The sequence below is a fragment of the Marmota marmota genome, unplaced genomic scaffold (genome assembly GCF_001458135.2).
Source record: "Marmota marmota marmota unplaced genomic scaffold, marMar, whole genome shotgun sequence".
Classification (NCBI taxonomy): Eukaryota; Metazoa; Chordata; class Mammalia; order Rodentia; family Sciuridae; genus Marmota; species Marmota marmota.
The window spans coordinates 1496346-1511291 of NW_026000140.1; the positions used below are offsets into that span (position 1 = coordinate 1496346).

The following is a 14946-nucleotide window of genomic DNA, read 5'->3' on the forward strand; positions in this document are numbered from 1 at the left end:
ATTCCCTATCTAGAGGTAATCTTCCTCCTTTGCTCTCCCTCCCAACCCCATTTTATGGACAGCATGTGTTTACTCGCTTATTTTATTTATTTATTTATTTATTTTTTAATGCGGTGCTCAGGATTGAACCCAGTGCCTCACACGGGCTAGGCAAGCGCTCTGCCACTGAGCCCCAGCCCCAGCCCTTCTGCTCTAGCTTTTGAAGAGAGAGACTAAAAAGATGAAATGGTGGCTTTTGTCTTTTTGGAGGTCAACATTTAACTGATATGAAATCATAATGACTTAAACCTATTTTTTTGTTAGAGGGTTTTAGGATGATCTACTCTTTTGCATTGGAGGTAGTATTCTAAAGGAAAAGTGGGGCCTTGGTAGACATTTGTTAATAATTACAATGGTCCAAAATGTAATTGCTGAGAAGGAGTGAATGAAAACCTATCGGATGGGAAGGGAGGGGCCGACTTGGGGCTGGGGCTATTCTGAGCTGTGGATATAAGTGTCCGGTTGCATTTTGCTGACCTCTTCTCTGCCTTTCACTCTAATTGCTCAGAAACAGTGTGTACAGAGGAAACACTTGGGCAAATACTGCAGAAGGAAAAGCCTTCTTAAAAGAAACAATGCATCCACACACTGGAAAACTTTAAAAGAAACCCAGTGAGGTGTTTAAAGGTTGGTACTTGAGTGGCAACTTGGTTTTCCCAGAGCAGCTTGAGTCCTTACAGACCTTTCCCAGCTCCCTGTTTCTTTTTCCTTGCGGCCTAAGCTGAATGCTAGCCAGAGGTCCTCAAGGCTGCAGCACTTAGCTCTGTAGCTGCCTGACACCTTCTGCTGCGTCAGTGAAGTTAAATATGTATATATAGATTTCTTTCCCTTTAAGGAAATCTGATGACAGTTCTATGGGTTTTTGAAACTGGAACCAGACATCATCACTTCCCAGAGTTTTCTAATTGCAGAGAATTCTCTGTTAATACAGTGGGTCTAAAGCCCTCTTGAAGCCACATTCTGTCCTAAGTGTCAACATTCTTTTATGGCAATAAGCCATAACAAATTGAACATGATACTTGGATTGTGTTTTACAAGGATCCAGAAATTCTGAAATGATGCATTTGCAAAAATTTCATCTGTAGGTTGAGTTTCTTTTTAGAAGCTTCTTATCTGGTCAGACTAGTGAGACATATTGTTTTATATTTACTTTTGGAAGTGTCTACCATTTGTTTTATTCATGTGTTGTTGAAGCAAAATGGCTAAGCATTGGTTTGAGAAATAAAAGTTTAAAGCTTTACTCTGGATGAATCATTACATAAATGAAGGAAGCAAGTTATAGCTTAGATTTTGGGTCTCTTTCTCTTTGTAAAATGGGAGCAGTGGAACATGTCACTCACCATAGAACTCTTGATAATTACCAAAACCAGTGTTTCTTCTGTACTTGGTGTTAGGAGTAGGAATACTTTGTACTATACCATTCTTCAACCATTCTTCATTCTTTCTGATTGAGACAGATTTGTCCATGATTTTCATTGATTATTACTAATCTAAAAAATTCTAATTGGCTTAAATAAATTTTTCTTTCTTTCTTTCAACTTGCTTAATTCATTTCTCTCAATATCTATCTTTACCTTTCTAATCATGCTTACCTACTGCTTCCTGAATTGGAAAGATCAAGCCAGAATGGTCAAGTGAAATTTCCCAGGGACTATTGTCTGCTTCTCTTCAAGTGCAGTCTGATTCTCTGTATGCTTGGATATAAGATATAATTTTCATGGTTAGGTTGCTCTGATGTATCTATTGCCCTTAATTTGTTAAATAGTCTCCTTTCCCAAGAAGAGGTCTATTAAGGTGTGATTGTGTACAGGGTGAAATACAAATGCTGGCTCACTGTCTAACGAAGGCTGCAGTATTATTTCTTCTGCAAAACAGATTCAAGTGTGTAATGTTGTTCCATTAGTAAGGATAGAGGAGTCTAATACATGTGTATGTCTATAAACATGCACATTTTACCCCCTCTGCTGCATAGACTAGAATAATTCTGTTCCCTAGTGGGTATTATGTAATTTAAGTGCCAATTAAATGGGATTATGCAACAGTATAGAAATAATTCTATATATTCTAGCCTGAGCTAAATATCTCCTCCCCATTTCTATCATCACAAAATTCACAATCATTGGGGGGAATTGAAAATTGGGCCTGATGAGGGTGAGCAGAGTGAGAATAGAATAAAGATCAGCTAAGGCCCTCTTGTTGCTGTAGTGAGCTTTTATTTTATTTTATTTTATTTTTTTATCTTACTTTTTTGGTTGATAGTGAGGTTTGAGGTGAGAGTCTGCTGTGCCAGGGGTTCATGGGAGGTTCTGAACATTGTATCTCTGAGGCTGCTGATTGCCAGGTGGGATGAAAGGTGAAGGTAGTGAGGGTGGTGAGTGACATCCAGTGAATCAGCAGTATAGGTGACTTAAATAATTCCTTTCTCTGAATAGCTGAAAAAGCTTTTAAATCAGGTTAATTGTTTTTACCTTTCCGTAGAGTTAGAATCAGAAGGCAGCTTTCCTAAGTGCAGTATCCAATATGCTCACCCATCTTTTGATTTTGAAAGGAGAACAGACTTTGCTTAAGCTTTGTCAGATATTATTTTATTGAATATTTTCATAGTGGGATGCTCAATAACTTTTACCAGGCCAAAACTCCTGAAAATAAAATAGGTTTTGGATTTTAGTGATATTGGCCAATAAATCAGTGTTAAGGCCAGAATTATGTATTTATAAATTAGTTAAGTCATCACCCAAACCCCCAGTTGATTATTAAATTTTCAACAAGAAATTCTATCTTTACTGCAAAATAAAGAAAATGTCTTTGATTTAGAATGAAAGCTCGTAATTGAATCCAATAGATGCATGTATTTGGCAAATTAGATCAGTATCTGATTGTTCAGGTTTCACTTCCTTTTTATTCAGGCTGTCCTGTGACTTAGAGAACATGGTGGTGTAACAAGAGTCTCAGGACCTATTTCTATTCCTGGCTCTGCCATTGTCTTTCTGGGTGACATGAGGCAAATCCTCCTCCTCTGGTTATGGTTACTTTGTGCAGGGTGCAGTTAATAGTCTATTTCATTGTGCTCCTACTAGAGATGCTCTATGAATTCTTGGGTAATACTTGAAAAATACTTTGATATTTGCAATAACTTTGCAATTAACTTCTGAATCTGGGCTTTTTTTTTTTTTTTTTTTTGGTGTGTGTGTGTGTGTATGTGTGCACAGAGAAATAGCACTTACACCTCCATCTTCTAGTATTGCTATGAATATAAGTAAAGACATTGAATTCCCCAGGATGAATCCTGTGGGACTTTGGATATTATCTATCTTGGATATAATTCATCCATGTCTCACCAGTGGTTGCTGTGACTGCAGAACACTTTCAGACTAAAGCTGAAGTATTGATACCTGGTAATCAACAAATTTGTTGATCACTTTTACTGACTTGTATAAACTTAATCTAACTCAGTGTTGATGCTTTTTTTCTTTTAAGCTTATCAAAATGGCAAGAAAAGTTGCATGATTAAGCTCTAATATGTTTTTTTTAAACGGGGCTTACATGTATCATTGAATGTAAAAAATATATTCCAATTAGGGCCACAACTAATGTTCAGCCAAACAAGCCAGCCATTATGTAAGAACATAAACTTAGTTGATAAGACAGTTTAGAGATTGTATCATGTATGTGGGTGAATTTACATGAGAGGAAATATATCTTCCTTAGAGTAATATTAAATTGAGACCTAAAGGATGAACAGGAATTAGAAGAATAATGAGGGATGCATTCTTGGCACACATGTGAAGACCCAGAGTTGAGAAGGAGGTAGGCCCGTTGGAGAAACAGAAAGGTTAATGTGGCTGAATCACATGAATAGGGAGAGAGTGGCCTGGAGTGGGTTTGTCCTAGATGACTTGTGGCCTTTAATCATGCTAAAGATTTAGGATTATATTGAGCACAACTGGAAAACCATTGCTTACAGGGTGTTTAAGCAAAGAAATGACAAGACAAAATTTGTGTATCTAAGAAAGATTTCTTTGACTGCTGGTTGGAGAGAACATCCTAGGAAGCAATGTTAAAATGGAGGAGACCATTGCCAAGATTCAACTGAGATGATTTTGTGTAGGACAAATGTAGAGATGAAAGAGATGGAGAAAAATGGGTTGAATCACTTGGATTTACAGATGGGTGGATGGGCAATGGATGGGAATGGCTTTTTCTGGATTTCTGCTCTGAGAAATTTGGGAGATCATCTAACATTTTGTAAGAGGAACACTGGAGGAAGAGCGGTAGAGGATGATAGGAGTTCAGCCTTTTAAATATGTTCTGTCTGAAGTCATGATATCCAGATAGGACGATGGAATAGGTAATTGGCTATATAGGCTGGAGCTGAAAAGACAGGCCAGGGATGGGGATGGAAATCTGAGAGTCCTAGGCACATAGCTACATTTATAGTCGTAGGAGTGGGTGACATTATCCAGGGTGAGAGAACAGAATGAAAAGAGGACTGGACCGCAAGTGCCAACATTTAGAGACTAAGGAGCAGACATAGAAATAGGTGGAAAACTGGGAAGAGAGTACAGTATCCGAGGCCAAAGGAAGAGAGCTTTTACAAAGGATCTAGGGACCAACAATGCTGAAAGCTGCTGGGAAGTCAGGTAAGATGAGTACCAAATAGGAGCCCTTGGATTTGGTAGAAGGTGAGATTGGTGGTCTTTCTTAGCAATGCAAGTGGCATGGTTAGATAGGAGTCAAATTTGAGTGAGTTGAAGAGTGCCCAAGATAAAAATTATCATTATGAGAAGTTGGGAGAGACTTTTGAGATGATGGTAGAAAACTTTTAGCCTTTCTTTCTATGTGCCTCATTACATCTGACCAGTTAAAATGTTTGGACTTACTATAGAATTTTTATAACTAGAAAGGATCTTAGAGAAAATCTAGTTTAGTGTTCTTCCTTACAGATGGATAGATGAGCCTGGAGAAGCTAAAAGGGATTTGATCCAGGTAACACTGGTAGTAGATGTAGTAACTAGGACAAGGGCTTTCCTGGGGCGGTGCTTATTCCCAAAGAGTGTACTTGAGGTCTGTACTCTCTGTGGAGTGAAAGGAATTTAGACATGGACGTGAATGAGAACTAGAAGAAACCATGGAAAGATTAGGAGGTGGAAGGAACTGAAAGGAGAAGAAGAAAAGGTGTTGGAAGGTCTTTTGGAAAGGTGAGAGAAAGACCACACAGTCTGATTGGCCTCATCATTTGAATGACTCCAGGTAATAAGTGGGAAGACAGATGTCTCCATCAGACCATCTTCATGTGGATTCAAGCCTGTCATCATGGGATATAGGACACAAACATTTCCAGAGAATCACTGAGCTTTTTTTTTTCCCTACTAGGTAATTACTACCTTGAAGGAAATTTATTATTGTTGTTATTATTATTTCACTACTTTTGCAGACAATGGTGATTGGGAGGGGTGAGTGTGGAATTGATACCATGGTAGTGGGAAAGTGGGAAGAAAGGGTGATATTTTTAGAAGCACCAAGAATAGTCTTTGTATGTCATTAACTGGTTATTTGGCTTTAGTTGGTTCACTGGAAAATAAACAGGGTGAAAATGAAGAGAATTGATCATTTCAACTCTAAAAGTATGAATATGTACTGCTGTGTAGGTGAATGTAGTCCCCCTTTTTTCTGGGTATAGGTAGAAAACTTTAGGCATGAAGATCTTGGGATTGGTCTTAATAAGGTTAACGTGTCTCTTGCAGCATTTCCCCTAGTTTTTGGTGACTGCTTCAGCCCCATAGCATTATCTGCATCTCATTTACCTACATACAGAATGTGAGGGGAGGGAATTATATGAACTAACATTAGATATTTTATACGTGATTACCCATGAGTGCATTAACTATATTGTGGATTATTTGTCTATAGCAACTAAAGACTATTCTTCCTATTGCCCAGCCAGGGTTTAGTCTACTGCAAAAAGAGAAGCCACAAAGGTTCAGAAATGGACAATGTGTGTGGAACAAGAGTATGAATGTGTGCATTTGTGTGTTTAAGTGGACTCTGGGGCTGCAATTGCAAATCCAGTTGTCAATGACCATTGGATTAACCATTGTTTTGTGTCTTCCAACTCTATTTCCCATTTATTTGTGCAAATGTTGACCGCAAGAAAAATAAATGGAAACTGTCAGTTTTCTGTATTTGGTGCACAGGTGAATTTTGTCTGCATATGTACTTCACATTAAAATTCATCTACTGTTTTGGGGCTCTGGAATGTGAGTGTAAGTGGAAAGTTCCTTCTTCCTGTTGGATGGCTCCTGTTCCCTCTTTTGTGTCCTGCTTAACCTGGCCTTTTCAGGTCTTTTGGCCCTACTGTGCTCCCATCAGTCAAGTTAAAGGACTAACAAACCTGGTTTCAGTCAAGATACAGGACCAACAAACCTGGTTTCTGGATATAGGACTGTGTGAGAGCTCTGAGAAACTGCCCAAAGCTTTTCTTGGGGATTGCCAGGCACTTGCTTCTGGGTGGGTTGAGGGGAAAATTGAGGTTATGGAAGGTGTTCTTTCTGTTGAATGGTTAAACTCTGTACAGTGGCTAAAATAGCCAACTAAGGGACATGTTAAAAGTGGTTTTGTCCTGCTCAGGGTGAAGGTTCTGGAGTATTAAGTTCACAAGTTATCATCAGGGCTTGTGGTGGGTGGAAAAAAGGAAAAATAGTGCTCTTTGACTTTCCCTTTGCAAAGGAAGGAAGAAATGAGATCAACATTTATGGAGCACCTTTGTATACCAGACACAGAAAGAGGTACTTTTCATTCAGATTGTTTATGAAAATTATATCTAGCTCTCTATGCAGATATAAGTATATAGGTACAGATGTATTTTTATATTTATAGACAGGGACATAAAAGATTTTGCTAGAGCAAAATTAAAATTACTTGGAGAATAAATTTTTTACATTACAAAGACTTCAGGAACTGCAGTTTTATAGGGTAAGCTGCTTTTCAATTCTGTTTATTAATTAGAGCAGGTTCCTAAAGTACCTTTAAGTGGGGACTCTTGTTTTTCGGTAACTTATTTTTAAATAATTTATGTTCGCCATACATAATGGAATTATGTTTCTTTAAAAATACTAATTCAGACTTCTTATGATGCCAGCCAGATTTTGTCCCTATTATCAACCATTAATAATGGAAACTGCAGTGGAAACCATCTTAGTATGTGGTCTTGGGGTCCTCACCTTTACCTGAAGAGTATAATTAGAACTCTTTTGCTAAAATAAGCACTTGAAAGGCAAATACACAAGTTTTCTGAGCTAAATGACAGGAGTCTAACCCCACCCCAAGCTGGCCTCCCCCTTGAGAGGGTTTCTCTGCAGCTGTTTGTCCTTGCCTAGAGATTGTCATCAGCATCATCAAATATTAATATTAAAAGTGCTGTGCTCAGTAAATACCAGGTAACAAGTTGAGATTTCTTATCAGTCTTGCTTGGGGAACCTCAGGTGCCTTGAGGATTTCTGGGAGGGTTTCAGTGTACAAAATTACCATGCCATTCAGTGGGAAGAAAAGTTTTTTTTTTTTAAGTTGACTTTTATTATTTATTTGCTTGCATGCCTGACAATAAGTGTAGTTGATAGCATTGAAATTAAAATAAATTACTCATCAGTGTTTGAAATGATCTATAAATAAACCAAAATATATAATATGTAATTATCTATCAATAACCATATGCATTATTTTTTTTCTTTGTAGAAAGTAGTCCCTATCCAAAATATAAAAATAGAAGCCATTCCTTGTCCTGAGCAATAGTATGTATTTAAAGTAAGGAACCTCATATACATGTTTCTTAATGGACTGGCTTAACCCCTGTTAACTGCAAAATTACACCATGCCTTTTGAAGGCAGTTTTCTTTTCATGAGCTGGTATTTATGCCCCATAAAATTATCAATGCAGCTTTGATTATATCTTATCATAGCTGCTGATGGACACTCTTAGGGGTTTGTAAATAATAAACTAACCAATTATTTCTATTTCATTATTTAATATTTAGAATTATATATATTGGTCTACATATTGGTCTATTTCTTATTATAAAAAGTGCCAAACACACAACCTACATGGTGTCTGGACTTGATGTTATATTCTAGGTTCTTTTTTTTAAAATAATTTATTTTTATGTGGTGCTGAGAATCGAACCCAGGGCCTCACACAAGTGAGGCAAGTGCTCTATTACTGAGCTACAACCCTGGTCCAATTCTAGGTTCTTATGCATGTACTTCTTTTTTTTTTTTTTTGAGAGAGAGAATTTTTTAATATTTATTTTTTAGTTTTCGGCAGACACAACATCTTTGTTTGTATGTGGTGCTGAGGATCGAACCTGGGCTGCACGCATGCCAGGCGAGCAGGCTACTGCTTGAGCCACATCCCCAGACCCTTATGCATGTACTTCTAACTGAGCTTTCTGGTCTAGGTAGTAAGTCTTTGCAGCATCTTTTTATATTCTATCTTCTAGGATCTCTGCTAACTAACTCTTTCATTTTTGTTTCAATAATTAAAAATAATAGCAAATCTCTATTTAGTTCTGGTTCCCCTCTGTTCCTCTTGGCAATATCTACAACACATTTTAGGCATCATGGCATAAATCCAGGTTATGCTAAATAAACCAGGGAAATGTAGTGTTTATCTTATATTTTAGGAATATTGCAGATTAGTTCTGAAAGAATGATGTGAAGTGCCATGTCTTGAGGAATCTTTGTTTTGAACTGGAGAGAAAAAGAAATCCAGTTTATTATAGAAGGAACAATAATGTAGATAAAGACCATATTTGGAACACCCTCAGTGTTTAATTAGAGATGTATGTGGGAGGCGGGGGAGAGAAGATGGGGATGGCTGGAGGTGGGGAAAGGTAGATTACTGGGCAATTGATCCTTTAGCTAGAACATAGTTCTGAAATCTCAAGTTAAAAAATTTTTATAGCTGTCTTTTTTCAGAAAGGCCTAGAGTGAAGTGAAAATGATAGTTGAAAAATTGGAAGAGTGAGATTAGTGTATAAAATTCATGTCATAAAACTATATACCCACTGAAGTTAGCCTGATATTTGTCTCTTCCCTTTCTAGCAGTAAAGATGAGGAAGGAAATAAATAGTTACAAGATTTATAGTATAAATGTCAAATGAATTACCAAAAAATCCTGTCAAAATGGTGATGAGATACGGAGCTCTGCTTGTTGCTGACACCTGAGAGTATTTCTCCTGTGGGGTTTTATGGAGAGGACACTTGGTTAGCTAGTGGCAACAGCCTTGATTTTCTCCATTCTTGCTTCCTGCAGCTGTACAGGGGGGATGATAGCATGATGGCATGAAGTGAGAGATACAGAACATGGAGCAGTTCCTGGCATGCTCACAAGCATTTCTTAGATGGTTGCTGTATTCTGTATGTACAGTGAACACAGTAACATGTTTCCCAGGAAGGAGCTCATGGATCCATCCTTCATAAAGAGACTTGTTGTCAGCTGCCAAGTCATCTATAGAATTTTTAAGTTGACTGGTGAATTTTTAAGTTTTTGCCTCCAGGGATTCAATTCTTCCAAGTTCTAAATCATCCTTGGTAGCAAAATGGGTAAATTTGAGAAAACCCACCTTAACTTGGATGGCTACAGGGTCACTAAGTGTTAAGAGTTTTCTGTTTGCCAGAAAACATTGTATCAGCTTTTGGAGGTATATACTCAGATTAGACATATTTCAGGAATCGGGAGAATTGGATATGATGGCTTTACAGTGCTTCCTACTTGTAACTAGGGTGGTGCAGGTAAAGATGGGAAGAAGCGGGAATCATGTAGTGATTATTTCTGACAGTCAGAGATAACCAGGAAAGCCACATTTTTTCCCCCTGTAGTACTGGCTGTGGTGTGGATTGTGAGACACTTCTGAGGCATTGCAGGTTTATTGAGAACTCACACCATCTCTCTGAGAAAGGCTTGTAGGGCACTTATTTAAATGCAGGATGCTGGGTCTTCTGCCAAGTGCAGGCCAGAATGCCCTATGCCAGCACACCTGCATGCATGCTGTCTGATGTGGGTTCCACTGGTTTTACTTTATAGTTTGGGTAGCAATAATGAAACCATTATTTTAATAACATGTTAAACAATAACGTCTTCCTTAGGAGTGATAGCTGTTTTTTAAAAAGTTTTCCTCTTTCTTTTTTCATTATCTTTGGAAGCAGCTTTTCCTGAAATTTCTAAGCAGAGATTTTTCTTTCTTTTCTTTTTTTTTTTTAAAGCCTAAAAATTTCCTTACAAGAGGCAGAGTAACTATCCCTGATTCTTTGAGCATCTTACTATTTTTCAGATTCCTGTGGGATCAGAAAGCCTATCTGTCAAGTTGCTTCTTTTCTTTTTTACATGTAAAACGATACCACACCGTCAACCTTTGTGGTTCCCTTAAGAGCTTGCAGTCATTTTTTGAGTTATAATTTAAAAATAGCCATTAATCTTCATGACATTTCTCTGAGACAGGTAAAGTTACTTTAATGAAAATAAATACTGAGATCCACCTATGATATTCTCATCAACAAGAGTATATCTTCAGCAGGAATGCTGCTCCTGTTGTTTAGACAACAGGTATTCTGTGGGGGCAGTAAGAATGCTTCCATCTCTGCTCATTTTACTTTCAGTGTTTTTGTTATTTGGCACATACGACTTACTAAATATTTGGTCATTACTTTAAGAAAGCATGCCTACTTTACCCCACCCACCAAAGCAAGGCTGTCTTGCTCTTTCCTCTCATGGGCAAAAATGTGAGTGGAGAGCAATTGAGAAAGTAATTGATGAAGCAGGAGGTACTCACTGTTCCTGAGCTCCTAAATATCTTCTTTTCATAATATTGTTTTTTATTGGTACATTTTTTTCTGTGGGGGTACCAGGGATTGAACTCAGGGGCACTCGACCTCTGAGCCACACCCCAGACCTATTTTGTATTTTATTTAGAGACAGGGTCTCACTGAGTTGCTAAGCACCTTGCTATTGCTGAGACTGACTTTGAACTTTCGATCCTCCTATCTCAGCCTCCTAAGCCGCTGGGATTACAGGCATGTGCCACCATGCCCGGTTGTCTTATTGGTGCATTATAATTATACACAGTAGTGGGATTCATTGTTACATATTCGTACATGCATGTAACATAATTTGGTCAATTTTATTTCCTAGGACTTCCCCTTTCCCTTCCCCTCCTCCCTCCCCCTGGCCTCTTTCTCTACTCTACTGGTCTATCTTGTATTTTCATGAGATTCCCTTGCCTTCTTTCCCCCCTTTTCCCCTCTGGCTTCCACATATGAGGGAAAACACATGACCCTTGACTTTTTGAGTCTCGTTTATTTCATTTAACCTAATACTCTGAAGTTGTATCCATTTCCCTGCAGATATCATACTTTTGTTCTTTTTCTTGGCTGACTAAAACTCCATTGTGCATATATACCACATATTATTTATCCATTCATCCATTTATGGATACCTATTGTTTGGCTGTTGTGAATTGTGTGGCCATAAACTTGGATATGCATATATCACTAGAGTATGCTGACTTTAATTCTTAAGGATAAATACTCAGACGTGATGTATCTGGGTTGTATGGTTGTTCCATTCTTAGTCTCTTAAGGAATCTCCATACTGATATAAAGGTTTTTTTAACCCCAGAACCATGTTCCTCTCCTCTGCTTGAATGCAAGATTGAAGAGGAAATTTTAGTTCCATGATATATGGGAGGAGAAGGAAGATGCTGCATGTTTTGAATCTTAGCTCAGTCCCATGATTTCCTCTGGAAATTCCTGGACGATCAATATCTTTCTCACAGGGAATATTTGATTTTGCCATGCTGTGAGGTTACCCATAAAAAGTTTATATCCATGTGAGGTAGGGGATTCTGACTTCATAGAGGCCATCACTAGAGAGTATAAAAAATGCCTAAGAATGGTCGTATGGTTTAGGAGTGGGAATAGGGAATGATTGAAGATGAATCTTTCTGGTAGAAAGATTCTAAAATTGGATTGTGGTGCTGGTCGCACAACTTTGTAAATATACTAAAATCATTGAATTACATGCTTAAGATGAGTGAATCTTATGGTTTCTAAATTATACTTCAATAACACTGATTAAAAAAATGCCTGGGGCCGGGATTGTGGCTCAGTGGTAGGGTGCTCGCCTAGCACATTTAAGGCTCTGGGTTCAATTCTCAGCACCACAGAAAATAAATAAATAAAATAAAGGTATTGTGTCCAACTACAACTAAAAAATAAATATTAAAAAAACCCCTGAAATTTGGGATCTCTTGAAAGGAACTCCTGTCTCTCCCGGGTAGCCAGGTGCCATAGTGCCATAACTCTCTGGAGTACAGCATAACATCTGCTGAGATTACTTAATATTCTCAGGGAAAGTGTGGGAGGAGGAGATGGGAACAAGGTGAATCTGCCACAGGGAGGGTGCCTGTGATGACAAAGTGAACTGAACCACAAGAACTAAGGTACATCCCTCTCCAGAATTGAAGGCTCACTCTGAATCACCGTGACTCTTTTGTTAGGTTGACAACAGTGCTTCATAGTTGGAATTCTTACCTTAAAATCCTGTCAGCCCTTGTAAACTGCCTTGTAAATGACTCGATCAAATGTACAGCAAGGAATTTGGATAAATATGTTACGTGTTTATGTATAATGTCAATGTGACTAATGTAACTTAATTACCATTTTTTTGTTGGGTTGCCATTATTTAATAAGGTATAGAAAATATTTAATGAGATAAATTTTGAGAAAGATTTTCTACCTCTTAATTTTTTTTTGTGTGTGTGTAATGTTTTCCTAATTCCTGAATGAAGGCAACCCAACTTTCAGTGTTTGATTTACTGAAGAAATGGGTTGGCTTGATTACTTGTATTGTTGAGACTTGAGATAAAGCTGCAGGAATCCCTCAGTAACTGGAGCGCAGGAAACAATTGACACTGTTTTTTAATTCACATTGTTTCTGAGACATTTCCTACTTCCTAGTATAATATAGCTTTCCCATGAGAACAATTTGCTTACAAATGGTTAGACATGATACATTTCTCACTGGCACACATTCTGTGGGGAGAATGTTACTGTGCTTTATAGTAGCAAGTTGCTGTGTTTCTGTGAGTGTTGGGGTGGGGGCTCTGCTTCATGGAGACATGCTTGCAAATTCATTATTCCAAGTATCACATATTTTCTTTTGAACACTGACCCATTCACTTAGGGTTCTCCATCCCTTAGCTGGACTCTTTCTTGAAACAGCACATAATTCTTTTGACCTTGCCAATTGAATGGAATAGCCTCGTGGATTATGGTGTTTTTAGATATGCTTGATGAGTTACCATGGAGAGCAGTTCACAGCAATTGACATGGGAATACTTCATGCACATGGTGGTATGTGAGATAATCTGTGGCATTGTAAAGTGTCATCAAGGAGTAATTCCAGAAATGGGAAATGAAACCCACAGTTGAGATAATCCAATATAATTTTCAGTTAAAAGTGTATACACACTTCTGGAATGATCATTCCCACATTCAGAAGTTATGCTGTATATAAAGTGAAATTAAAAGTTTCCCAACTTTTTTTTTTTTAAAGATGTGGAACTTTGAGTTCCCCTTTTTTTTGTCTTATCAGATTTTATAAAAATAATACCTCTTTTCAGTTTTGCAGCTCCTTCCATCTAGAGAACTGAAAGCACTCACAATCTTTTTTCCTCTTGCCCTTCTCTTCAAGGCAATTTTTTGCTGGGCTGAGTTTATTTTTATCATTGCAACAACCAGTTTTTAGAAACTTTTGGAAACGAAAAAAGAAAAATGAGAATGGCACTGTAGCTGACATTCATTTTAGCTGTTTCCTAGTGTGAACATTTGAGTATTTCTAAAATCTTCTCTCCAAGTATGTCTTATTTTTCTCAGTTTGTCCCAATTCTAAGTCTCTGTTCTGCTGATAGGGTAAAAAAAAAAAAAAAGAATTTATACTGTAAAACCTTATCCTCAGCAAGATGACTTTTTGAACTTGGAGTTTAGATCTTTATTTTTGCAGCTCCAACAGCTTCTTTTCCAGCACCCAGTCAAAATAATCATAGTGTCATGGAAGTTAGAACCAGAAAGGCCTCTACGGGTTCCCAGTTCAAGCCTCTCCTTATCTAAATGATGAGATTGAGGCCCACAGTGGTTAAGAAACATGCTGAAGGTCATAGAGCTAGTTGGTGGCAGAGGTATGGCCAGAATCAAGGATTCCTGATTTCTAGTTGGGTATTCTTTGGTTTTCTTCAACAAAAGCCATCTATCTGGACAGAGCTGGAGCACATCCTCATAGAATTCTAATGCTACTCAACAGGTTGAATCACACACTGCGACTAACTAAAAATGGGGAGAAAATTCAGTTTTTCCAGTTTGAGTTAATCAAATATAGAATAGTAACACTGAGTTCATAGACCATTTCTCTGGCCTGTGGATCTTGTGTGATTTGTATGCAGCAGAGAATACGATTTAGAATGACTATTATTTGTATACTTTCTTTAGGCCACCATACCATCTATATTGGGGTCCACGTGCCCAAGAGCTACCGGAGAAGAAGACGTCACAAGAGAAAGACAGGGCACAAAGAAAAGAAGGAAAAAGAGAGAATCTCTGAGAACTACTCTGACAAATCAGATGTGGAAAACGCTGATGAATCCAGCAGCAGCATCCTAAAACCTCTCAGTGAGTACTCTTTGGGGCTTGGTGCCTCCCTCTGCTTTACTGCCCATCCTCGGGAAAGACCCTGTCTAGAATCCTGCAGATAATAATATGTCTGCTCTAAAGGAGAATGTCTTTGGAGATGCTTTTCTTGTGCTGGTAGATTTATCTAGCAAGTCATCTAGAAGATTCTGAGTTGGTCAAAGAAGATCTGAC

General features: G+C 38.0%; 1 protein-coding gene across 5 annotated transcripts in view; it reads left to right on the plus strand.

The window, feature by feature from the left end:
- The window catches only part of Slc4a4 (solute carrier family 4 member 4), a 335973-nt gene that overhangs the window by 46966 nt on the left and 274061 nt on the right, over nt 1–14946 (plus strand). For all 5 annotated transcript variants that reach the window (XM_048785765.1, XM_048785761.1, XM_048785764.1 and 2 more), the window contains exon 3: nt 14575–14754. In XM_048785765.1, coding sequence (XP_048641722.1) covers nt 14575–14754 — 180 coding nt within the window. The remainder of the gene's footprint in view (nt 1–14574; nt 14755–14946) is intronic.